At 40.8% G+C, this 24,666-nt stretch overlaps 14 protein-coding genes and 1 non-coding gene across 15 annotated transcripts; 8 read left to right on the top strand and 7 right to left on the bottom strand. All coding sequences in view use genetic code 12, as the record gives it.

Annotated features, from left to right (window-relative positions):
* Nucleotides 1-4: 4 nt before the first annotated feature.
* ALG1 (mannosyltransferase) lies at nucleotides 5-1,393 on the bottom strand (the record flags this gene model as incomplete). Its single annotated transcript, XM_006684248.1, has 1 exon — nucleotides 5-1,393. One exon carries the CDS (start codon nucleotides 1,391-1,393, stop codon nucleotides 5-7), a length of 1,389 nt encoding a protein of 462 aa, XP_006684311.1.
* A 55-nt stretch (nucleotides 1,394-1,448) lies between these two features.
* PSN45_003477 lies at nucleotides 1,449-1,530 on the bottom strand. Its single transcript has one exon. It is a non-coding gene; the product is annotated as a tRNA-Ser (tRNA).
* A 449-nt stretch (nucleotides 1,531-1,979) lies between these two features.
* Nucleotides 1,980-2,870, top strand: SPE3 (putrescine aminopropyltransferase; the record flags this gene model as incomplete). Its single annotated transcript, XM_006684666.1, has 1 exon — nucleotides 1,980-2,870. The coding sequence occupies one exon, from the start codon at nucleotides 1,980-1,982 to the stop codon at nucleotides 2,868-2,870; it is 891 nt and encodes a 296-aa protein (XP_006684729.1).
* Nucleotides 2,871-2,987: 117 nt separating this feature from the next.
* PSN45_003475 (uncharacterized protein) lies at nucleotides 2,988-4,661 on the bottom strand (the record flags this gene model as incomplete). Its single annotated transcript, XM_006684249.1, has 1 exon — nucleotides 2,988-4,661. The coding sequence occupies one exon, from the start codon at nucleotides 4,659-4,661 to the stop codon at nucleotides 2,988-2,990; it is 1,674 nt and encodes a 557-aa protein (XP_006684312.1).
* Nucleotides 4,662-5,185: 524 nt separating this feature from the next.
* RAD14 (DNA repair protein rad14) lies at nucleotides 5,186-6,381 on the top strand (the record flags this gene model as incomplete). Its single annotated transcript, XM_006684250.1, has 2 exons — nucleotides 5,186-5,233; nucleotides 5,293-6,381. The coding sequence occupies 2 exons, from the start codon at nucleotides 5,186-5,188 to the stop codon at nucleotides 6,379-6,381; spliced, it is 1,137 nt and encodes a 378-aa protein (XP_006684313.1).
* A 204-nt stretch (nucleotides 6,382-6,585) lies between these two features.
* On the top strand, nucleotides 6,586-8,697 carry HSP82 (Hsp90 chaperone hsp82; the record flags this gene model as incomplete). The annotated part of the gene is made up of 1 exon (XM_006684252.1): nucleotides 6,586-8,697. The coding sequence occupies one exon, from the start codon at nucleotides 6,586-6,588 to the stop codon at nucleotides 8,695-8,697; it is 2,112 nt and encodes a 703-aa protein (XP_006684315.1).
* Nucleotides 8,698-8,769: 72 nt separating this feature from the next.
* Nucleotides 8,770-11,766, bottom strand: PSN45_003472 (uncharacterized protein; the record flags this gene model as incomplete). Its single annotated transcript, XM_006684251.2, has 1 exon — nucleotides 8,770-11,766. The coding sequence occupies one exon, from the start codon at nucleotides 11,764-11,766 to the stop codon at nucleotides 8,770-8,772; it is 2,997 nt and encodes a 998-aa protein (XP_006684314.1).
* Nucleotides 11,767-12,460: 694 nt separating this feature from the next.
* On the top strand, nucleotides 12,461-13,081 carry YAR1 (ankyrin repeat-containing protein; the record flags this gene model as incomplete). The annotated part of the gene is made up of 1 exon (XM_006684253.2): nucleotides 12,461-13,081. The coding sequence occupies one exon, from the start codon at nucleotides 12,461-12,463 to the stop codon at nucleotides 13,079-13,081; it is 621 nt and encodes a 206-aa protein (XP_006684316.1).
* A 205-nt stretch (nucleotides 13,082-13,286) lies between these two features.
* SUI3 (translation initiation factor eIF-2 beta subunit) lies at nucleotides 13,287-14,132 on the top strand (the record flags this gene model as incomplete). The annotated part of the gene is made up of 1 exon (XM_006684254.2): nucleotides 13,287-14,132. The coding sequence occupies one exon, from the start codon at nucleotides 13,287-13,289 to the stop codon at nucleotides 14,130-14,132; it is 846 nt and encodes a 281-aa protein (XP_006684317.1).
* Nucleotides 14,133-14,217: 85 nt separating this feature from the next.
* On the bottom strand, nucleotides 14,218-14,559 carry PSN45_003469 (uncharacterized protein; the record flags this gene model as incomplete). The annotated part of the gene is made up of 1 exon (XM_006684255.2): nucleotides 14,218-14,559. The coding sequence occupies one exon, from the start codon at nucleotides 14,557-14,559 to the stop codon at nucleotides 14,218-14,220; it is 342 nt and encodes a 113-aa protein (XP_006684318.2).
* A 221-nt stretch (nucleotides 14,560-14,780) lies between these two features.
* ENV7 (Serine/threonine-protein kinase env7) lies at nucleotides 14,781-15,878 on the bottom strand (the record flags this gene model as incomplete). The annotated part of the gene is made up of 1 exon (XM_006684256.1): nucleotides 14,781-15,878. The coding sequence occupies one exon, from the start codon at nucleotides 15,876-15,878 to the stop codon at nucleotides 14,781-14,783; it is 1,098 nt and encodes a 365-aa protein (XP_006684319.1).
* A 100-nt stretch (nucleotides 15,879-15,978) lies between these two features.
* On the top strand, nucleotides 15,979-17,469 carry RBD2 (Putative rhomboid protease; the record flags this gene model as incomplete). Its single annotated transcript, XM_006684258.2, has 2 exons — nucleotides 15,979-16,430; nucleotides 16,641-17,469. The coding sequence occupies 2 exons, from the start codon at nucleotides 15,979-15,981 to the stop codon at nucleotides 17,467-17,469; spliced, it is 1,281 nt and encodes a 426-aa protein (XP_006684321.2).
* A 513-nt stretch (nucleotides 17,470-17,982) lies between these two features.
* On the top strand, nucleotides 17,983-20,001 carry INP1 (peroxisomal inheritance protein 1; the record flags this gene model as incomplete). The annotated part of the gene is made up of 1 exon (XM_006684259.1): nucleotides 17,983-20,001. The coding sequence occupies one exon, from the start codon at nucleotides 17,983-17,985 to the stop codon at nucleotides 19,999-20,001; it is 2,019 nt and encodes a 672-aa protein (XP_006684322.1).
* A 91-nt stretch (nucleotides 20,002-20,092) lies between these two features.
* On the bottom strand, nucleotides 20,093-21,253 carry TOM40 (translocase of outer mitochondrial membrane; the record flags this gene model as incomplete). Its single annotated transcript, XM_006684668.1, has 1 exon — nucleotides 20,093-21,253. The coding sequence occupies one exon, from the start codon at nucleotides 21,251-21,253 to the stop codon at nucleotides 20,093-20,095; it is 1,161 nt and encodes a 386-aa protein (XP_006684731.1).
* Nucleotides 21,254-21,742: 489 nt separating this feature from the next.
* On the top strand, nucleotides 21,743-24,601 carry PFK2 (phosphofructokinase beta-subunit; the record flags this gene model as incomplete). Its single annotated transcript, XM_066158090.1, has 1 exon — nucleotides 21,743-24,601. One exon carries the CDS (start codon nucleotides 21,743-21,745, stop codon nucleotides 24,599-24,601), a length of 2,859 nt encoding a protein of 952 aa, XP_066014187.1.
* Between the last annotated feature and the right edge of the window lie 65 nt (nucleotides 24,602-24,666).

Below are 24,666 nucleotides of genomic sequence, written 5' to 3'. Positions count from 1 at the left end.
CTTATTAATTATATCTGAATATTTCACCAACAGTGTGGTTCCAGTTGGCTCTCCATCTTAATTCACTTTCTTCCATTGCACCTTCACCGATCGTTCGCATGAGGGCAGGGTCCAGTAATATCAATTTCAAGAGCCTGTAAAGTTCTTCAGGTTCCCCTTGTTTGTCTTGGGAGTTTGTGATCAACCCATTCTTCCCATGTTTAACTAATTCCCCTATGCTAGGAAAATTAAGAGATATAACAGGAACTCCACATCCAAAGAAATCTAGTATCTTCATGGGCAAATCAAGACCACTTGAAGAGGTATGCAAAGAAATAGCAATATCAGCAACCGAAATGATCAAGGGATAGTCTTCAATAAGTAGCCACACTGACTGCACTACCACCTTGGACAGAAACTTGAGATCTTCCACTGTACGAAGAAAAGGATTTTTCAAAGGACCCTTTCCGGTTACTATCATCAATAATTTCTGTGTACTCTCAGCATCATCATCATATAACTTCAAGGCATTTAGAAGAACATTGAAGTCTTCATCTGGGGTAAAAGAAGTAGAGCTGATAAGTATTTTATACTCTTCCAAATTCTTAACATGCTTGAAAATTTCATGCAGTTTTATCTCATCCTTGCTATATTCGAGACGCTCCAAGGGACTGAACTGGTCACCTGGACGATCATACAACACTTTAATGGATTTGCTGTTCAAACCAAATTCATCCACTAAAAATTGCTTCATACTCTTTGTCACAGTCAAGTTAAGGTCTGCAAACCTCCCAAGCCATTTTTCGTAAAGTTTTAACAACCTAACAATTGGATGTCTTTGGTTATTGTATCGTAAATTGAGGATCGAATAGTTCAAGTTGTGCCAGTCAATAATGAGTTCGGAGTTGCTGAACAACTTAATAAATACGATAACCACCAACAAAAGGGGCATTGAAGGGGGATTTTGGATCATTATATACTTCGTGCCTCTGAATTCGAAGAGGAGGTCAAACAAATAGTATATTTGGAGCACTATTTTCTGTGATGCAAAAAGAATAAATGGGAGGTTGCGTGAATTCTTGATTATTGGGATTGAATGAATATCGATACCTGGATGGTCTAACAAATCTGGTGCAAGTTCCGACTCCAAGTATCCACATAAATTGACCTGGTAGTCAAGGCCGGCAAAAGAACGGGCATGGTAGCACATACGTGGTGAATGGCCCAAATCTCCCAACACGAAGATGGCAATTGACCGTCTACCACCAGTCTGATTTCTATGAGTTAAAAAGGGCAACACCACGTATCCAAGTATTGGCAAACAAAAATAGATACCGATTAACCAGTATACCCATGTTCCCCATAAATTCACTTCGGTGAGTGTATCTATACTCAAGTCTTCCAAACCAAACATGTATGCCTAAGGAAGTTTGTACATCGCGGTCAGGTACAAAAAAAAGTAAAATGCACGACAACTGCAGGACTCGAACCTGCGCGGGCATAGCCCAAAAGATTTCAAGTCTTTCTCCTTAACCGCTCGGACAAGTTGCCTAGATTTAGATTTTTTTGAAATACCTAGTAGACGTATGCATAATCGGCAGGGTTGGGATTATTGTTGTACATCTGAGCTTTTTGTTTTCTCCTGAAGTCATATAGACTCTTGTTTTAATTCTCAGACTTCTAAAAAACCCTGTGCGCAATGCACGTTGAAAACGTTTCCGCAAATCTCGAGTTGCTGCAATTCTCAAAAACTACATGAATTCCCATAAGCCACCACTCAAGAACAAAAGTCACCGGATAACGGCTCCATAACCGTAATCACGTGTAGTATGGTACTAATCCACCAAACAAGTGTTTCCTTGGCATATTAACATAAAAAAACGGCCCGTTCGGAAACTTCCCATTTCGGACCTTGAATTAAGATACAAAATAAAAATTTTCGTATAAATTTTTCATCTTTGCTGAGGAAATTATTTTTTTTTGACTTCTTCAAAATCAAGATGGCTCAAGAATTAACACACCCTTCCATCAAAGATGGCTGGTTCGCCGAAATCTCCAACACTATGTGGCCCGGTCAGGCAATGTCCTTGAGAGTTAAAAAGGTTTTGCACGCCGAAAGATCCAAGTACCAAGACGTTTTAGTATTTGAATCGACTGACTACGGTAATGTCTTAGTTTTGGACAACTGCATCCAAGTTACCGAAAGAGACGAATTTGCCTACCAGGAAATGATTGCCCATTTAGCCATCAATTCTCACCCAAACCCCAAGAAGGCCTTGGTCATTGGCGGTGGTGACGGGGGTGTTTTGAGAGAAATTTTGAAACACTCATCCATCGAAGAAGCGTGGTTGTGCGACATCGATGAAGCAGTTATCGAGGTTTCGAAAAAGTACTTGCCAGAAATGTCCAAGTCTTACGCTGACCCAAGAGTCCATGTCCATATTGGTGACGGATTTAAGTTCTTGGCCGAGTACAAGAACCAATTCGATGTTATTATCACTGACTCTTCCGACCCTGAAGGACCTGCTGAATCATTGTTCCAAAAACCATACTTTGAACTTTTGAAAGACGCATTGACTGAAAAGGGAGTCATCTCCACCCAGGCAGAAAACCTCTTTCTCCACATGCCAATCATCTCTCAATTGAAAAAGGACTGTCAGGCTATTTTCCCAGTGGCTGAGTATGCTTATACCTTGATTCCAACCTATCCTTCAGGATCCATTGGATTCATGGTGTGCTCCAAGGACAAAAATGCCAATGTCAAGAAGCCCGTCAGATTCGAGTGGTCTGATGAGTTTGTAGCGAAGAACTTGAAATACTACACAAAGGAGATCCACGAAGCATCGTTTGTTTTGCCAAACTTTGCTCACCAAATTTTAAACAAAGATTGACGTTCCTGATTCTCATGAAGATGATTTGATGTAATGATTGATGATTTAATGACGAACACAGTAACTCTATTTATTATCTATAAATAAATAAACACAATCTTTGTTACACATTTGAGGTCAGTAAACGAATTGAAAGTCCAATCTTTTATTACCGAGATGAGCATTTTTCTGAATGTATTCATGCTGCTCATCGGGCGTCATAGCATTCCATTTCTTTGACTTGTAATTGTTTCTCGCAATGTAGTATTGTCTCACAAGCAAAAAGAGGGGCACCAACACAAGCGTTATGATGAATAAGGTCCTGTTACCATTCTTGTAAAGGGGGTAATCGTCAGCCTTGTAGATATTATTGGAGTAGATACTTCCCAATTGCACAAACATATTGTAAATGGCTGCGGCAATTGATCTGGTCCGAATACTGTTTGCGTTTCTGGAGGCCCATGAAACACAAATGGCATGGATATACGGCTGACCCGCCAATATGGTATACAACGTCCAAGTACCCCAAACATTGATATTTGTACCTTTCCACCAGGTCATAGCTGCCAAAATAGGCAAGTTCCAAAGCGGCAAGATCAATGCGAATAATGATCTCAGATTAACCTTTTCACTGGCCCAGGTTATAATGAGCAAAACAATAATGTGAATCACATTTGCAGGAATCGTCAAGACGTTGACGTTGAAGGTAGAAAATCCAACCTGCTTGAGAGTCAACGTCAAGTAAGGTCCGGTTGTGTTTAAACTGGCATAAGCAAAGAGTCCAATGAGATAGATAGGCCACACATCATAATCCGTCAACGACATCCAAAGGCCCTTCCAGTCAACAGCTTGTCTGTTGTTCATGTCCCCTTTAGAAGGATCATCTCTCAATACTCTATTCACGACAATTTTGATTTCATGGTCGGTGAACCAACCCTTGGGGTGAAACCGGTTCTTGGTTTCTACGGCAGATGGTACCATCAAGTAAAAGCCGGCTATACCTATAAGAAACGTGAAGATTCCTTCAATCAAAAACAACCATCTCCAACCCGCATAACCGTGCACACCTCTCATTCTCAAGATACCAAAGGCCAATAATGAGGTGAATATAGTCACAAGCGACAAGGTAGTCCAAAACCACGATAACCGAATCGTTAACTCCTTCGACTTGTAGAAATAGGAAAGCCAAAGTACCAAATCTGCCACCAACGAACCTTCAATCCATCCCAAAAGAACTCTACAAGCAAGGAAACCAGCCTTGTTTGTCATCCAGAACTGACAAGCCGCAATTACACTGAACCCAATAATTTGCCATGGGATGAACACATCGGGCCCAAGCTTCTTGGATGCCAACGACATGGGGATCTCGGCCAATAAGAAAGACACCAAAAACAAGGTGTTTCCCAAGTTATAGTCAGATCTGGTCAATCCCAAATCAACAAGTAAATTATCGGCAACGGCCTGGGCCAAGTTACCTCTGTCTGTTTGCAAAGCGACAAACAATATACAAGATGTCAACGCAACTCTATAATCCAACTTCCTGACCAACTTCTTCTCTTCTTCAGGAGTCCATTTATAGTCCGGATCAAACACATCTTTACACTCATAGTTTGACTTTTCGTATATACCTCTGTAATGTTCAGCCACCTTAGGATCAGCAAACGGGTTTGTTTCGGTTACAGTTTCCTCTGAGGTGTCAGAGAGAATTGACACCTGCACTGTAGACTTGGGGTCTTCCTTACTATCTTGCAACAGAATCCGACCACTATTTAGGTCTGTTTCCAAGACTTCAATAGAATGGGAACTAGTCATATTTGTTGTAGACCTGAATCATTATGAGCAAATTTACTTTCTTTTATAATTCTTGTTCTTTCAGTGTTCATGTGTGTTCTTGCGATTGTGCAATATTGCAAAACTATATTGCAAAACTAGACTGGAACTTTAAAATTGTGGTGGCATAAATGCGACACAGTTAATTGGTAGTAACTGCAATAAAAACACAGGGTTCATTTCAAAACCGGCCGCCTTTTTATGCTAAGATGCTGTTATCACCACAATGCTAGTCACATGAGATTTGCAATCAAAGCTTAACACTTCCACATTCGGCTTCGGTAATGTCGCGTTAATTTTCTGCCCTAAATCAAACTTTAACGAAGCATTTTGTGGCTTATATAATCTCTCTTGCAACCTGTTACTATACAGCTTTCGATATCCAGTTACAGATCGTTCTATTTTGTGGCAAAACTACCACAATTAGATTGACTGCAAATTTAGACCATCGCAATTATTCGCGAACTGATTTTGATTTTGCGAATTTTATGTGACTAGTGTTGCTGATGTCTTTTGTGAAAGGAACGTTATCGGATGCCCAGCGACAACGAATAGTATGTATATCACACATAGTTGACTTTATTCATGGCTGAACTGTACTAACCGTGTTTAGGAAGCCAACAGAAGAAGAGCTTTGGAACGCCTTCAGAAAAAGGGATTGCGCGATCAAACCGTGGTGTCCCTGATAGATCCTACCATTGTAGCGGATTCTGGCAACTCAATACTGGTTGACACGCATAATCAGACGACAGGAAGTACAATAGACCTACTGCAGAAGAAGCAGAAAGTCGAGTTGACTCCTGAACAGCGAAAGCGCATTGAACAAAACCGCAAAAAAGCATTAGAAATCCGAGAGAATCTACAAAAAAACCACCGCGATGCCACAGACCATACTATTCCAACGCTACCGGTTCCAGATGCTCTTGTGCAACAGGAACAGGCCAAAAAGAAACTGGAAGTCATCAAGCCCATGAACCGTAAAAGGGACTATATTGACTACGACTTCTCTACCATGAAAGATACCCACGGAGGATTCATGGACGATCCTTCGGGTGATGAGGATGCCCTAATAAACCAATCTTTGGAGGATTGGAAAGAACGACAAAAACGTGAACTCATTGTTCATGATCTTGCTCCTCCGCTTGACATTGCATCTGCACCAAAGTGTGTTGAGTGTGAATCTTTAGAAATCGATCCAAACTACTATTCGAACTTCAAGCAAACGCGTGTATGCCGCCGTTGTGCCAAAGAAAAGCCTGAAAAATACTCGCTCTTGACCAAGACTGAGTGCAAAGAAGATTATCTTCTCACCGAACCCGAGTTGCAAGATATTAATCTTCTTCCACGTATCGAAAAACCTAATCCCCACGGATACTCACGGATGCAGTTGTTTCTTCGGCTTCAAGTAGAAGAATTCGCTGTGAAAAAGTGGGGTTCATTGGAAAATCTCGATAAAGAATGGGAAAGAAGAGAAGAGATGCGGCTCAAACGAAAGGACAAGAAGTACAAGGACAAATTGAAAGAAATGAGACGCAAAACTAGAGCTGAAGAATATACTACAAAGCTTAGAAACGGTAAGTCCCTTAACGATAAACACGTACACGATTGGGCCCAGCCAATTCCCTTTGTTAAAGATGATATGAACTTTGTCAAGAAGAGATGTATTGATTGTGGTATAGAAGTTGAAGAAGTTAAATTGTAATAGTAATGCACGTAACGACTTATTTGTCTCAGAATCAGCTAATGAGTGCGCTACCCAAATAGAAGTTGATGGAAAATTCTGCCACATTCGCTCGACGAATTTGCAGCTAATTTGGTGGAAATATAAAATGCGAAACAGTTTTCCTGACTTAACTTACAGGTACTTTTACTGCTCAAGCATTTTGTATATTCGCCACCCCAGAAGATGCCATCGAAAGTTGAAACCCACGAGTTCACTGCTGAGATCACTCAGTTGATGTCCTTGATCATCAACACTGTCTATTCTAACAAGGAAATTTTCTTGAGAGAATTGATCTCCAACGCCTCTGATGCTTTGGACAAAATCAGATATGAAGCTCTTTCGGAACCATCTAAATTGGAATCTGAACCTGAATTATTCATCAGAATCACCCCAAGACCTGAAGAAAAGGTTTTGGAAATTAGAGATTCTGGTATTGGTTTGACCAAGGCTGATTTAATCAACAACTTGGGTACTATTGCTAAGTCTGGTACCAAGGCCTTTATGGAAGCTCTTTCCGCTGGTGCTGATGTCACCATGATTGGTCAATTCGGTGTTGGTTTCTACTCCTTGTTCTTGGTTGCTGATCACGTTCAAGTCATTACCAAGCACAATGATGATGAACAATACATTTGGGAATCCAACGCTGGTGGTAAGTTTACCGTCACCGAAGATGACTCGCATGAAAGATTAACCAGAGGTACTGTCATTAGATTATTTTTGAAGGATGACCAATTGGATTACTTGGAAGAAAAGAGAATTAAGGAAGTTGTCAAGAGACACTCTGAATTTGTTTCATACCCAATCCAATTGGTGGTCACCAAGGAAGTCGAGAAGGAAGTTAAAGATGAAGATGCCGAAGAAGAAGAAGTCAAGGAAGGAGATGACAAGCAACCAAAGTTGGAAGAAGTTGAAGATGAAAGTGAAAAGAAGGAAGAAAAGACAAAGACCATCAAGGAGACCGTTACTGAAACTGAAGAGTTGAACAAGACCAAGCCTTTGTGGACCAGAACCCCATCTGAAGTCACTCAAGACGAATACAATGCCTTCTACAAGTCTATTTCCAATGACTGGGAAGACCCTTTGGCTGTCAAGCACTTTTCTGTTGAAGGTCAATTGGAATTCAAGGCTATCTTGTTCATTCCCAAGAGACCTCCTTTTGATGCTTTCGAAACCAAAAAGAAGAAGAACAACATTAAATTGTATGTTAGACGTGTTTTCATCACTGATGAAGCTGAAGACTTTATTCCAGAATGGTTGAGCTTTGTTAAGGGTGTTGTCGACTCTGAAGATTTGCCATTGAACTTGTCCAGAGAAGTCTTGCAACAGAATAAGATTTTGAAGGTCATCAAGAAGAACATCGTCAAGAAATTGATCGAGACCTTCAATGAAATTGCTGAAGACTCTGAACAATTTGACAAATTCTACAGTGCTTTCTCTAAGAACATTAAGTTGGGTATCCACGAGGACCAACAAAACAGAGCTGCTTTGTCTAAATTATTGAGATACAACTCCACCAAGTCTGCTGAAGAATTGACCTCTTTGACTGACTACGTCACCAGAATGCCAGAACACCAAAAGAACATCTACTACATCACTGGAGAAACCATCAAGGCTGTAGAAAAATCTCCATTCTTGGAAGCCTTAAAAGCTAAAGACTTTGAAGTCTTGTTCTTGGTTGACCCAATTGATGAATACGCCATGACTCAATTAAAGGAATTCGAAGACAAGAAATTGGTAGACATTACCAAGGATTTCGAATTAGAAGAAACCGAAGAAGAAAAGAAGGCTAGAGAAGAAGAAATCAAGGAATTTGAGCCATTAACCAAGGCTTTGAAAGACGTCTTGGGTGACCTCGTCGAAAAGGTTGTCATCTCCCACAAATTGGTTGATGCTCCAGCTGCTATCAGAACTGGTCAATTCGGTTGGTCTGCTAACATGGAAAGAATCATGAAGGCTCAAGCTTTGAGAGACACTTCTATGTCTTCTTACATGTCTTCCAAGAAGACCTTTGAAATTTCTCCAAGATCTTCAATCATCAGGGAATTGAAGAAGAAGGTTGAAACCGACGGTGCCGAAGATAAGACTGTCAAGGATTTGACTACCTTGTTGTACGAAACCGCTTTGTTGACCTCTGGTTTCTCTTTGGAAGAACCAGCTTCGTTCGCTGCTAGAATCAACAGATTGATCTCTTTGGGTTTGAACATTGACGAAGATGAACCTGAAGCAGAAATTGCGACTACTACTACTGCTACCACCGAGGAAGCTGTCGAGTCCAACATGGAAGAAGTTGATTGAGCAAAATAAATTATTCTAACTGGTATTTGTCTTGTTTATATTAATTGATATATAGGGTAATTATAAAAGCTGTCAATTTGATGAAGCCATTTTATCTCTAGCTTCTTGATAAGCGAGTTGCACCAACTCTTCGATATCATCAAGAACACTTTGTGCTTGTTCTCTGGTTAATAAGTCTTCGTCGGTTTCCAAAATATACCTTAAGGTATTTAAAACCTTCTCTCTGTACTCTTCTGGGAAAGGAACTTCTTCAGTATCGGAAGTTCCAAGTATAAGATCATGTATCAAAACAACTGCTGACCTTCTCATGATGGCTTGATCTTTTCCGGTTTCCAAGGTCAATATACCAATGGCACAATCCAAGATATCAGATAATTGGTACAAAATACCCAAGGGATTAACTTTGCAACAGACTCCCAATAAAGACATAGAAGACATTCTGATTCTATTATCTTGGTTCTTGGGCCCACTTTCGCTCCTTCTGATCATCGACACAGTTGCGCTCACAATAGTCTCCGCAATTTCTCCAGCAAATAGCTGGTTGGAAGATTGAATGAACCTAAGTAACACTTCACCTATTCTTAGCCTTTCATCAATATCATTGTTACCAGCTTCATTTGTGTAGACACCTACAAGGATTTGTATAACTGGAAGCTTGCCCAAATTTATCAAGCTCTCAAGACCTTTAATGACATTAAGGTAGATGAATGGCTCTGGGTCTTTCAATTGAATCAAATGAAGGTTTATCACAAAGTCAAGCGAGATCACATCACTTTTGACTTCAATTAACTCTCTTAATAAATACAACCCATGTGCTCGTATAGGTACAAGTGGGTCATTTAAGCTAGTTATTGCCCTTTCAAGAGTTCTCCTGTGTAAATCCTTCTCAGATGTAACAGGAGTATCACCTGCGAGCATAGAGCTTATTCTGGAAGCCAAAGCCTTGATAGTATTCAAGCTCAGAACAATAGTGGGGTTACTATGCTTGCTCAATACTTTGAGACTTGAAAGAACCTTCTTCAATAAAACTTTACAATTTTCTGTGATGTCGTCTTCAGATACGTCCGTGAGGATAGCTGACAATAATTGAAACAATATTGGCATTGCTTCAGAATTGACATCACTATCAAAATTCTCTTCATCGTCAGAGTCCTCATCATCAGAGTCTTTCACTATATTCAAGTCATTTCTACCCCTGGAGTTGGTATTTTTCTGGGCTGATAAAAACTCATCAACGATTTGAAGCATGTCTATTGGAGTTTTGGCAATGTCTTCTTTGAACTGGCTTCCAATAGACTCAATTAACCTCAAATCGACTAAAACAATAAACGGATTGTGTCCTTGGCTATCCAAAACGTCTTTATTATTTCCAAGTTTAAGCCATCTGCGTAACAAGGTTTTGAATACCTTTGAAACAAGAGCGTCATCCAAGTTTTTTAGAAGTTCAATGTATGCTTCACTCCCAGTGTCCAAATCGGAGAAAAAATTAACCATCTTCTTGTCCCTGTCCTCTTGTAGGACAAATTTGCTCTTTGTAATCTGAGGCAAGTTGTTTGGACCCCACATAAATTCCCAGTCTTCGGTACTGAACAATAAATTCTTGGAGATCGTATCCAACCCATAAATATCTTTATTAATGTCATCAGACTGACCAGTTGTCACAAAGTACCCCACCAAAATATTAAGTAGAACTTCGTATGACTTCTTAGACTCGAAGACAAATACAAAGTATCTCCATAGAGGTAATAGGATCGGGTTAAAGACATACTGGGAAAAGTCAGGTGATAAGGACTTTTTTGTCAATGAAATAAGGACATTGATAGCGTTGTTGAAATCCTTCTCTGAAACGAGTACTCCATCGTCTGGTTTGTCCTCAATTGTAGGATTCAAATTGTCCCAGAGCCTCTTGAGGAAGAAGTCATTGACCACAAGCTTGTTTCTTACCCATAGCATTTCCAAAACATGTCCAATACAACTAGTCACATGAGGACGGTTGATATTAACAAGAATATCGTATAATTGATTTCCAATACTAGTAAAGTAGTGCACGGTAGATATGTGTTTCGGTTTGGCCAATATGACATTGGCCACATGGTCAAACCTTTCAACACTAACATCTTCATTTTCACGTAAACCAAGTACAAACTCAACTAAAGTAAGTACTCCATCCTTCTTAGGAGCATCATAGTGCAAAGTCTGTAGTTTTTTCATGACAAATTGCTTAAAATAAGCAGGCGATGGAGTAGATAATAGCAAAGAATAAGTTTGGAACAATTCATAAGTCCCCGGTAGTTGAACCACCAAACTCTCAAACTCTTCTACCAATGCCTTTTTGTTGTTGTTGAAGTATGGACAAGTTATTAGGGTGATTGAAATAGTAAGGAAATCTGAGTATCCAGTTCCCTTTGTCAATAAGTCCCTTACATCGCCTTCCTTCTCAAACAAGCTTTTGAACTTAGAATAGAGTAGATTAAGCAATTTCTCTTCTTTTCCAAATCTTTCAGTGTACGTCTTTGCTGTGGTATTTGAAGGGATCCGTTCAACTTTTATGGGCTTTTTAGTCTTCGAGAACTCATTGAGCCTACGCTTTGCCAAGGGGATACCAACTTTGAATGTGGCTAAGCCAGGGTAAACGCCATGGATAATGATCATGTTCACAAGCTTGCTAAATGTCTTGATATCATGAAGAGATATGTTTATGAGATTTTTGTCTGGTTGATTCTCTTTCCCTGACTGTTCTTGGATTTGTAATAGGAAATCAAGTAGCCTTGAAATGACTGAATACCGAACGTCAAATTCATCTTCTGAGTGAATTTTAAGTCTTTCGGCTAGCACTGATAGCGTTATATCATCTAAAGTTCCTTGTAACACATCTTCCAATAGTGAAAACAGCTTATCCAAGGGAGATCCTTTAGTGTACTGAGGTTTGTGAAGGCCCTTCCTCTTTCCATCAGCCCCATATATTTCCTTTGCATCCCTTCGTATGGTTGTCTTTTTTGGCTTGGGCTCAAACGGATTATGCTTCCTTGTCAGTGACTTCCCGGACACTTCTTCAATCTTTGGAGGCATTATGGTATTGTTTGGCCATCAGATAAGTTGTATTCGCATTTTTCGATGCGATTTAATTGGAATTGTAGAAGTGCAGTGGAGGTAGAGGGATACTCCTTTTTGCTAGCACGAAATATAGGAGAAATTTGTGATTACGAGCAAATAATTGGATATTTCTGAAACTCCTGATGCTTTCGTCCTCTTTTGTGCTCTTACTAGGGGTTGAGGTCATGTACTGGGCAGGCGTATGCTCCTGAAGTATTCATTTTTTGTACTATTTTCAGCTTGACATGAAAATGGTGTGATTAATGAATCTTGGAGTAACTTTAGAGAATGCAAGCAATCTATAATCAGTAATTGGGGTACCATAGTTCAAGTATTACTTGAAGAATACAAAATTTGCAACCACTGCACTATCACCAATTTCTCCTTTGAAATAATAAAAAAGGCAGCAGAAAAGCCCTTGAATTATCTTGGATATTACACTGCTCCCTAAACCTCCTCCAATTCCTTACTATTCAAGGCTATTTACAGAATTTATCACATTCTCCTCTTTAAACCATGCTCATCGCAAAGTCGCATTGATCTCGATGCGATTGTCAAAAGTTTCTGAATTACTTTTAAAACGACCCAAAACGTAAAAGGTTTGTTCCTTATTAGTTTTTTGCACTTTACAGATATATTCACATAGACCTCCGTATATTCATACACTAGGATGTCGGGTACTGAAATTGTTGAACTCTCCCAAGAGGAAATGGATGCAGTTATCTATGATGCTAGAGAAGGTGACTTGGATACCTTGAAAGAAATATTCGATGAAATATCCCCTTCATTACTACTCAAAATCAAGGACGATATAACTTTGAGTACTCCCATTCATATGGCCGCAGCAAATGGCCACCTCGAAGTGTTGGACTACTTGTTATCTATTGTTTCTAAAGAAGATGCCCAAATCTTGGTTAACGCACCAAATGAAAGCGGAAACACCTCATTACATTGGGCCGCATTCAATGGACATTTAGAAGTACTCAAATTGTTAACAGATAAGTACGAAGGGGATGTGTTTGCCAAAAATCTGGCTGGGCGTGATGTTATGTTCGAAGCTGAGAACAACGATCAAGAGGAAATCGAACAGTGGTTCTTGAAAAAGTACTCGGTCGAAAGTGACTTTAAGGTGGAAGAAGGGGAAGAAGAATCCAAGATTACATACGCTCCTGGAAGTGAAAGTAAAGAAGCAGAGGAAAGAGCTAAAGAAGCAGAAGAAAGAGCTAAAGAAGCAGAACAAGAAGACTCTAAAGGTCTCGCTACCAAAATCAAAAACTTGTCTGTTTCATAAATCACTCCAATATCACCAAGCATTTCTCATCCGTTTTACCTCATTTCCCCCTTGTATACTACATAGAAGATAAAGCCCTTTACACAATAAGTTTCCATGCTGTAACCAGAATTTTTCAGATTCAGTCGTGCGCGTCGCTCCATGAAATTTTTTCAGGTTCGGCCATTACTCACTAACTTACATTAATCACATTATAGTTACCATCATGAGTGATTTAGGATTTGATCCAAGCTTGAAGAAGAAGAAGAAGAAAGTTGTGAGCACAGAGGAAGCTCCTTCTACCGAAGGAAGCCCAGCTGTAGCCGACACTGATGATTTGTTCTCAGGATTGAAGAAAAAGAAGAAGGCAAAGAAGCCTGTTGAAGAACAAAGTTCTAAATCCTCTCCTGTCCCAGCAGACTTGGAAGCTGAGTTCGCCGACTTGACTTTAAAGAAGAAGAAGAAGAAGTCTGTCAAAGCTGCCGATGTTCTTGACTTTGAACAACAATTAGAACAAGCTGGTATTGAAGAAACTACCCCTACAGCAGAAGAAGAAACCACCACTGTTTCAGCCCAAGAGTTGGGAGGATTGCCATATGAAGAGTTGTTATCCCGTTTCTTCAACATTTTGAAAGAGAATAACCCAGAATTGGCTGGAGCCAGATCGGGACCTAAATTCAGAATTCCTCCTCCAGTATGTCAAAGAGAAGGTTCAAAGAAGACCTTGTTTGCCAACGTCCAAGAGATTGCCACTGTCTTACAAAGAAACCCCGAGCATTTGATACAATATTTATTCGCCGAGTTGGGTACTTCGGGTTCGATTGATGGTGAAAAGAGATTGGTTTTGAGAGGTAAGTTTCAACCTAAGCAAATGGAATCGGTTTTAAGAAGGTACATCATCGAGTATGTCACTTGTAAGACATGCAAGTCTATGAACACGGTATTGAAGAGAGAATCTGCCAACAGATTACACTTTTTGAGCTGTAATGCATGTGGTTCCACCAGATCGGTATCGTCTATTAAGACTGGTTTCCAGGCCCAAATCGGAAAGAGAAAAAAGTTGTTGATTTAATGCTTTTGGCTGCAACTATCTTTCTCTCAACAAATATTCCTCTGTGTATCATATCATAACAAATATACATTTTCTTGATCTTTTATTACGTATCTATGCTATCAACCAACTTCTTCAATGGGGCACACCAACTGCTAACGCCATCATTCACCATCATATACTCTACAATCAGGCTCTTTAAAATGGCAGAATCTGCTCCGGTTTTGATCTGCTCCAAAACCTCTGTCACAAACTGTTTGCTGCCCGAACTCATGGATTCGGATGCTTTGGTCAACTTCACCTTGATCTGTCCAAGCATCTTCTCAGGAATACTCGTAGGAAAAGACGTGAGTTCTTCCACAACCATTGCAATATCAACATTAGCAGCGATATCATTTGCGTAGAGTTTTGTCTCGGGAACAAGAGTAGGTGAGGTGTTAACTAGCATACTGGTTGAACTGATGTTTTTTTGAAGCATCACCGGTGGACAATCGTTCCAACCTTCCATTAAGTCACCACGTTGGTATTTGGTCAACGTCATTTGTATATCTTAGAATTCAATGCTTTTCACTGGAGGACCCCCGCTATGCCACCTCCAGAACCTAATGCTTGACGAGTCGATTTTGGTGGTGTAAGCGGTAATTTCACTAGCGCGGTTTTTGTTTCGCATTAGCTTCTGCGTTGCGACTCAAGAGCCATCTCAAGTAACTCATCAACTGAAGGACGGGCTTTGCTGTCAAGTACCAAACAAGACTCGATCATTTTGATGAGATCTGGAGAGTAGTCGTGCGTGTTTTCTGGAATAGAATAGCGTCCGTTGGAAATGGCCACCGTTAAGTTGGCCCCCTGTTCAATCTCCATCTTTTCAAATGGTGAGAACCCGAAACAGCAGCTGTACAATAAACAGCCCAACGACCAGATATCGGTCTTTTCAGTGATCTCAGCATTGGTTTCAACGTCTATTAATTCCGGAGCTCTGTAGGGTAAAGTACAATGCTCCAGGGCAAAGTCTGTTAAGGTTAATGCCTGTTGTCTGTTTTTCACGGTTAAACGAGCTCGTGAACACGATCCCAAATCTACCAACACAGGAAGTCCTTCAGCAGAAAGCATCACGTTCGCGGGCTTAATATCCCTATGAGCAAACGGAATCATTTCTTCCATCTCAAGGCCTGCACCGCTGGAACTGAGTCCTTCTTCATCATCACTGACTTCTGGTAGAAGTAGGTCTGCCTCATCCTCCAGTTGCGTGGTGGACCTTGTGTCTCCATTGGCAGCTCTGGTGACCTTCTTGTACTTATGCATTACCTGTAATCCTCGGCAAATCCCCACAAAGATTCGTAAAATCTCTTCCTCATTCATAGTTTCATTATTTAGCACCTTGTAATTGATTATATCCTGTAATGACTTTTCAAAATACGGAAGAAGAATACAAATGGTTCGAGATCCATCCTTTTCTTGAACAACTGCTTCATCTATTGATTGAATAATATAGGGGGTTTTGGCATATGTAAACCGATGATGGTTTCTGATCTCTTTCATGGCGTTTTTGTACGCTTCATCGTTGGAGCCATAGGGGCATCTTATTCTCTTCAATGCGTATAGGGAATTATTATGAGACTTGTGGGAAACCAAATACACATATGAAAAACCACCTTCTCCCAAAAGACGAATGATTTTGTATCTCTCGTTGTTGATTATCAAGTATGGTGAGGATAGATCCGGAAAACATGGAAAACAACAGTTAAATACCGATAAGATTGCCTCCATATTAGTTTGTCTGAACAATTTAAGGTAAACAACTCGCACGAATTTTTTCGCTGCTTTACTTGCCTGAGAATCTTTGCCATAATATATCCTTTCACGGGAAATGCTGTCACCAAAGGAGTTCAACTTCACCTCTCCAGGCCAAGCATTGCAAGCCATTGCGAAGGATGGTCTGCCAGGCTCACCCAATAATCTCTCCCGGTCCCAGAGCAGAGCTCAATCTCAGTCTCCAGATATAGCCATGGACATAGATATTCCCGTACCTGAAGTTAAACCCGATCAGCTAGAGAAACTACACCAACAAGAATTAATCCCCGAGCTATTTGGAGTGCTACATGACTTACAATCGGGTATTTTGCTGGCCAAAGACTTTGATAACCAGGTAGGTGGAATACGACTCAAATTGGCCAACATTAAACAGTATTTAAGAGACTTTCCTGGAATAACAGAGAGTGTAGACACCCGGGTGGAACGAATTGAGACACTTCGGGTCAACAACGAGAGCAAACTCGAGGTGATGAAGACGTTTAAAGAGAAGGTAGAAGCCCATTTCAAGTAGCACTGAAGCCACTGAAGCTAGCTTATATACAATATCAATTCCACCCATAAATAGTAATGATATAATGTCAAACTCACAAAATACACGTGTTTGTGGTCCTGTTGGGGGTTCTAGAGTTGAGGATCAATTAAATGAACCTCATCTGGCCGCACTAAATTTGTTTTTTTCCTTCCTCCAACAATGAGTTTGCTCAACAGATTGACTAGGTTAATTCCCCAGGACTTCCAACTTAAGGACTACCCCGCGTTGACAGTAGGTTTGATTCCATTCACATTTCTCCTTTTACTCCTTGATTCCTTCTCAAATCGTGCCCTCAGCAATTTCTTCTCCTTAGATCCCTATGCTCCATTCCGATTCGATTTGAATCGAGTATCATTTTATGTGCTCTACCACACCGGATTCACCCATTATTTGGTCAACATTCTTGCCATTGCTGCCCCTATGTGCCACTTCGAAAGAGCACATGGTACGGTTCACACCGGAATAACTCTCAATTTGTTGGCGGTCACTGCTGGGTTGCAATATTGCTTGTTAGGAAGCTTTTTGTATCCAAACACGCGTGTTATCGGATTATCGGGAATTATCTTCCTGTTCGTTACCTACTTTGCTGTCAAAGAACATGAGTTCCAGCCAGTGCTGTTCCGTTTTCCGCTCAATGGTACGGATATACTGCTCCCTACCAAGTATTCTCCCTTCGTGTCATTGGCAATTGTGACCGTCATCTTCCCGGGCCTGTCGTTCTTCGGTCACTTGGCAGGTATTTCTAGTGGCTACTTGTTGGCCTACGGAAAGTTGAATATTCTTTATCCACCTCTGTCGATCATTGTGGCTATAGAGAACAAATTAGCAGGACTCATCAAATTATTAGACGGCTTGGTGGATTTCGTTGGTGAGCAAGAAGCGATCAATTTAAGATACGTGGCCTATCTGCCGATATTCAGTTCTGATCCAGAGACAGTAGCCATTTCTAGCTCGACTGATACAACTGCTCATACTACGTTCAGAAGCGAAGGACATGTTTTAGGAGCCGCCTAACTCAGGGGTAATAAGGGCCCCTCACAATCGATCAAATTATCCTTCGTTAGATTCCCATTGTTTCGAGGAATCGAATTTGCCTTCAGGTTTTTATAGAGTACTTATTTTGCTAATTAAGGTTTTTATTCGCCAATACTGGCAATGTTCTGATGTAGATCGAGTCTATACTCCGAATTATAGTCACAAGGTGAACTATACGGTCAAATAAAAGTTGAGTAATGAAGAGGATTCCAAGAGGATTCCCCCTTGTTCACCAATTCTGTTGTGTTTTCAACATGATCAAGTCCTAATCTCTCCTCTGCTTTTTTTTCGCAACCCCAGAATCGCATGCACCAACGGTGCGTCTCCACTGAAAAATTACAGCTGATCGCGGACTGCCATAAACAAATATAATTTACCTCAGTTGTTTCCTAATTGTTTTTGTTATTGATGGCAAAATAGCTACTGAAATCACGATACTACCTAGAATATCTGAACCCCCAGTAACCATTGCTCTCTGCCCCCCTTGGTATAATGAGCGAGACAACTGCCACTCCCAATTCCAATCCTCCCGCCAACTTTCACAGCGACACCCTCCACACTCAAAAGGATACAGATAAACCTTCAGCTAAGGAATTAAAGAACCAGGCCAAAAAACGAAGGAAACGTAACAACAGGAAAAAGAACAAACACCCTGTTCCAGCTCCCCTAGAAGCTGCAATTCCAGTCGAACCTATTCCAAACATTGACATCGAGACCAAACCTCCAGAATTAGATTGTCCAGTGATGCCAGTCCATAACTTACAAATAAGTCCACGAGATCCTATAAGCCCTCGTAGGCAAACAATAATGAGATACAAAAAAAGTGACGATACCATCAGTAGTGGTTTATTTATTAATGAAGCAAAGGGAAACCTCAAATCCAACCTGTCAACCCTTGGCGATACATCCCATGAGCAAACCAGTAGAAAACTCAAAACAAATCACGTTGGTGAAAAAGAGTCGCTTTTTAAGTTCAGAAGCGCCCGGATTCTTGTGTTTGATGAAGAAATTGGAGAATCAAAGAATAGCGCTTCTGCTACCTCGGGCAGACTATTGGGACATGGGGAATTTGAAATCTTTCAATTGCACAATGGAGATGTGACTTACCTCTCCTGTGGTCCTTCTTTTATATACCCATTGCTACCCAAGCTTAAGATCCTAAGGATTGCGTTCAATCAGTTCATCTTACCACTTGTAAACCCAGAAAGGTACTGGAAAATCTTCATAAACTCGGATAATTCAGAGATAATAGAGAGCCTTGGGGATACCTTCGAACAAGTCGTAAAGTATCGGAACTTGACCATTGGTGCTGACCCTCCCAAAAACAACAAAAACGGTGATTTTAAGCTTCCGGTGACTCCCAAAACGGTTATGGAAGATTCTGTTCTAAACTTCAATATGAACCACATATCAAATGAGATCCCCGAGTCTCCACCGTCAGTTCCATTATCTCCTCATCAAAATGGGCAAGTCATAAGTGGCTCCCTTCAGCTTGGTTCTCCTTTGAAGCCACCTCAGCTAAATTCCCAATTTCACCCAATGTCTAACTTAATCTCCAGAGTCGACTCCGATAAGTCGCTATCAAGTGCGTTAGCAAGTCTTGACGTTGCTGGTATAAGTCAAGTTCCAGGCATAAATAATACTACTATAAAAGTCCATCATCCAAAGCCTAAAAGACCTTTAGTCCCTTATGCTTCGCCTAGGATAAATTCTGCTCGTCATGATACCAAATCAGATTCGTCAATGGATTCTTTACTTGATGAGTATGAAGAGTCAATGTCGGTATCCAAGTCCTTCACTTACACTAAATCGCGTCCGATGTCAAGATCCTCTTCATTCGTTCAAGCACCCGCAAATTTCAAACGAAAAGAACACCTGATGTACGATGAAAAGAAAGAAGAGGACCTGATGTTACACTACAAGAAGGCATTTGACAGTGATGATTTCCCAACCACTTCACTTTCTGAATACAACAAAACTCACAACATTCGATCCAGGAGATCTTCTCGTAGCGAGTTGTATACTTCAGAATCGAATTGGATGGACCCTGACCCCAAAGCCAATGCTGAAGTCATTCCCCGATTTCCCTATTCGAGATCAAGCTACAGTGTTCATAGTGGGCATGATTTGAATAACGGTGATTTAAACAACACATACAAGAATATTTACAAGTCAATTACCCAAAGAAACTTATCGCAGATTCTAAATGACCGGAACGATGACTTGAGGTCGGTCAGGTCATCTCAAAGATTACCCACCATTGAACAGTCAAGAACGTTGAAGACATCCACTGGCTCCGTAAGAAATGACTATGTAAATACCAGATACGGTGATCAAAAATTGGCTCCGAGCACCAGTCTTAACTACAATCCTAGCACCAAACAACCTATTAAGGAAAACATTTATTTGAACTCAGATGATGTTTATAAGATTCTCAGCAAAAAAAAAGCATCCACCGCCGAACCAGGGCCAAGAAGCAAAGGATTTGCTTCTCGATTGTTCGGCTGGTAATTTACTCATACAAGACATAAATATAATGAAGTGATGAAGGGCGGAATGTATATGTACAATGTAATAATCTAATGAAAGTTTATTTCCTTATTTAAGCAACTTGAGGAGCACCTGGAACTGGGTTACCATTGGCGTCAACCAAGCCTTGTTGCATCATCATTATTTGTTCATTACCAGCAGATTCGAATTGCAAACCAACTCCGATTCTGGAATTGTTTTTAGCGTGGTCGATTTCACCAGAGAACAAAAGGGCAATGGTTGGCAACACTCTCTTCTCCATAAACACGCCAACTTTACCAGTGGAGTCTATTTGACCTCTGTAAACAGATTGTCTGTACTCGTATTTGGCACCAACAGTAGTTTGACCTTCGATAACTGGTTCCATACCAATTGGAGTTCCGCTGAAGTTGTCGGTGATTGGTCTCATGGTAGCAGACACTTGGGTTTCCACACCGGCTTCAACCTTGTCGGTGACCTTTCTCCAGAAACTAGCAATAAGAGCACCTTGGGCCAACAATTGACCAGAAAAGATCCAGTTACCATTGTTGTATCTGGCGTAGTAAGAAATGGCACTTTCGGGGACTGGAGCACCCGGCTGTTTAGTATAACTAGACTCAACACCCACCGATAATTTCTTAGACAACGACTGTAATAAAGAAGCAACGGCCAAACCAGTGAATCCATCGTTCAAGAAAGAAGGGTTCAAAGTCTTGAAGTTAACCGAGAAATCACCAGCTTGGTAATCTTGTTCCAATTGAACCATAGCTGGTTGACCATTGGCTAATTGCAATGTCAATTTGGAAACGTTATTGGCATTCCAACCATAGTTGATTCTACCACTGAAAGATAAATCGTTATCGATATTACCTTGCATGAAGGTCTTTTCCCCATAGTACAAGGCGGAGAAAGCATAGGCTGGTAAGACTTGAGAACCCATGGATAATGTATGAGAAGTCTGGAAAACGGGGAACATGGAGAAAGCCTTGTTTAAGTCAGCTCTTAAACCGGTGAAAAAATATTGGTTCAAGAAAACATCACGACTGACTTCCTTGTTTATGTTTTCGATGGTACCAGGGTTGACCAAACCCAATGATTTCCTGTGTTCGCCAATAGTGGTGTACACATCATTTATATATTGGTAAAAAGGGTTCAAAGGACCAGTGGTTTCTTGAACAGTGTTGCTTGGCAATGTGGACACTCCTTTGTTCAAGTCTCCGAAGGAGGTTGGAATTGTGCTAGTTTGTTCAGACATTGGTGGGCCTTTTTTTGTACACTATTTACAATAAGTTCTGAACTTGCTGAAATCTAACTGGAAGAAGCAAAAAAATTTCGTGAAAATTTTGAGAAATGTGGTTGGGGAACACTCTGAGATTTACGTGAGACTAGCTTGGCTATAGGCCGAGAGCAAGCGAGCATGAGACTCGAAGCGACCCAAACCCGCGGTATATTTCATACCAGAATTTGGAACTCCCAAATAACCATCCCGACTTCAAGCATACCACCAGCTTCTTCAAAGTTATGGTTATTCGGGTTAATTACAACCACCCGATGTAATCTCAATCTTGGAACCGGAGCAGCTCATGAAGAAATGTCGCCTCGCACGTCAGTAGTCCGACATCAACTGCGAATTTGCATTTCAGCAGGTGATGTAAAATCAGCGATTCTCTCAACTATTAAATCCTAACCTTTCCCTTTGACTGCCCCAATTATTCTATATTTTACAATACATTGCAACTGAACGATGACGGCCCCTTCCATTATTGGATCTTCATCTTTCAGCTTCTATGTTCCTAATCAAGATTACTTGAAGCAATGTGTGGATTTTTACACTGCTTGTGTCGGCTTCGGGGTTCATTCTCGTAAGGAATCTTGTGTTTATTTGGTTTCTGAGAATGGAAAGCTATCCATTGAAGTGGTGGTACGTCCCGAATATGCCGATTCCCCTTCCGTGATTGCTGAATCCATCAAAACCTTGACTGAAAAGGCCAAATCAGTTGATCTTAGAGCTGTTGAATCATTGTTCATCTTACAGTGTATCAATTTAAATGACTTGATTAAAAACCTTCAATTGTGGAAGAAACCTGTACAAATTTCTCCAAACGAGTTGTTCCCTAACGAATGTTTCACAGTGGATCCTCTAGGAAAGGTAATTGGTTTTACCTTGACAGGTAATCCCCTATCCACTGTTCCAAAAGTCGCAAAGTTGACTCCTTTAGATCACCTTTCTACCTCCAGTACTATGTCCCACTCGATCTCCAATACCAACTTGGCGGGCACTGCGGGTCTTACCGCTGGAAAGAGAAGAAACGTTGCCGTAATGACGTCGGGTGGTGATGCCCCTGGTATGAATGCTAATGTAAGAGCCATTATTAGAGCTGCCATCTACAGAGGATGTAAAGCGTTCGCTATTATGGAAGGCTACGAAGGTTTGGTCAAAGGTGGTCCTGAATACATTCGTGAATTGAACTGGGAAGACGTCAGAGGATACTTGAGTGATGGTGGTACTAATATTGGAACTGCTCGGTGTATGGAATTTAGAGAAAGACCCGGTAGATTACAAGCTTGTAAAAATTTGATAGAAGCTGGTATCGATGCCTTGATTGTCTGTGGGGGTGATGGTTCTTTGACTGGGGCTGATGTTTTCAGAGCCGAGTGGCCTTCTTTGATTCAAGAATTGAGGGATACCAACAGGATCGACGAAGAACAGTATAATTCTTACAAGCATTTGAACATTTGTGGAACTGTGGGTTCTATTGACAATGATATGGCCACCACTGATGCCACTATTGGAGCATACTCCTCATTGGCAAGAATTTGTCAAGCTATTGACTATATTGATGCTACGGCTAACTCTCACTCTAGAGCCTTTGTGATTGAAGTTATGGGAAGGCATTGTGGATGGTTGGCTTTAATGGCAGGTATTGCAACTGCTGCTGACTACATTTTGATTCCTGAAAAGCCGGCTTCTTCCAAGGATTGGAAAGAGCAAATGTGTAAGATTGTGTCTGATCACAGAGGTAGAGGAAAGAGAAAGAGTATTGTGATTGTTGCTGAAGGAGCAATTACCAACGACTTGGAACCAATTTCTTGTGAAGCAGTGAAAGATGTGTTGGTAAGTGAACTTGGCCTTGATACTAGGGTCACCACTTTGGGCCATGTTCAAAGAGGTGGTACTGCTGTTGCATTTGACCGGATCCTCGCTACTTTACAAGGGGTGGAAGCAGTGGAAGCAGTCTTGGAATGTACTCCTGACACTCCATCTCCTTTGATTGCAATTGATGAGAATAAGATTGTAAGAAAGTCTCTTGTGGATGCAGTCAGAATCACCAAGTCTGTTGCCACAGCTATCGAAGCCAAAGAGTTCGATAAGGCCATGTCATTAAGAGATTCTGAGTTCATTGAGCATTTACTGAATTTCATGGCCATGAACTCGGCTGATCACAATGAACCTGTTTTACCAGTTGAAAAGAGAAAGAAAATCGCCATTATCAACGTGGGAGCGCCTGCTGGTGGTATGAATAGTGCTGTGTATGCTATGGCTACCTACTGTATGTCACAGGGTCATACTCCTTATGCCATCCACAACGGATTCTCAGGTTTAGCCAGACACGAATCAGTAAGACTGATTGACTGGTTAGAAATCGAAGGTTGGAACTCGATTGGAGGATCTGAAATCGGTACTAATAGAAACACCCCTGAAGAAACCGATATTGGAATGATTGCATATTACTTTGAAAAGTATAAGTTTGATGGGTTAATTTTGGTGGGAGGCTTTGAAGCATTTGCTTCTTTGAACGAATTGGAGAAAGCTAGGATGTCGTACCCGGCCTTTAGAATTCCAATGGTCTTGGTTCCAGCTACCATCTCCAACAATGTACCAGGTACTGAATACTCACTTGGTGCCGATACATGCTTAAATGCCTTGACTGAATACTGTGATGTCATCAAACAATCTGCTTCTGCCACCAGAGAAAGAGCTTTTGTGATTGAAGTTCAAGGTGGTAACTCCGGTTATATTGCTACCTTTGCATCCTTGACTACCGGAGCCCAAGCTTCATACGTTCCTGAGGAAGGTATTGAATTGAGTCAATTGGAATTGGATATTAGAGCTTTAAAAGAATCATTTGCCAGTGAAAAGGGCTTGGCTAAGGCTGGGAAATTGATCTTGAAGAGCTCCAACGCATCCAAAACTTTAACTTCTCAAGTTTTGGCAGACATCATCAATGAAGAAGCCGATGGTAAATTCGATACCAAAACCGCCATTCCTGGTCATGTTCAACAAGGTGGTTTACCTTCACCAATTGATAGAACCAGAGCTGCTAGATTGGCTATAAGGGCCGTGCAGTTCATCGAAGAACACACCGACACTATTGCTCCTTATAAGTACAGTTCAGACTTCCCCTTTGATGATAAGACTATAAGCGCAACAGCTGCTGTGTTGGGTATTAAGTCATCGCATATTAAGTTCTCATCGATCAGGTACTTGTACGACTTTGAAACCGAATTAGGTAGAAGAATGCCAAAGAAAATTCATTGGGCTAGAGTCAGAGATATTGCTGATAATTTGGTTGGTAGAACCCGTCTCACTAGAACCCAATGAGAATATTAGTTGTTAAACATTTAGTCATAGAAATAAGTTTAAGATTTTCAAAATCCGTAAAATTC

Source organism: Yamadazyma tenuis, chromosome 4 (assembly GCF_029203305.1).
Source record: "Yamadazyma tenuis chromosome 4, complete sequence".
Taxonomy (NCBI): Eukaryota; Fungi; Ascomycota; class Pichiomycetes; order Serinales; family Debaryomycetaceae; genus Yamadazyma; species Yamadazyma tenuis.
The sequence above is the reverse complement of the archived record's forward strand: the minus strand, read 5'-3'. Positions and strand labels throughout refer to the sequence as shown.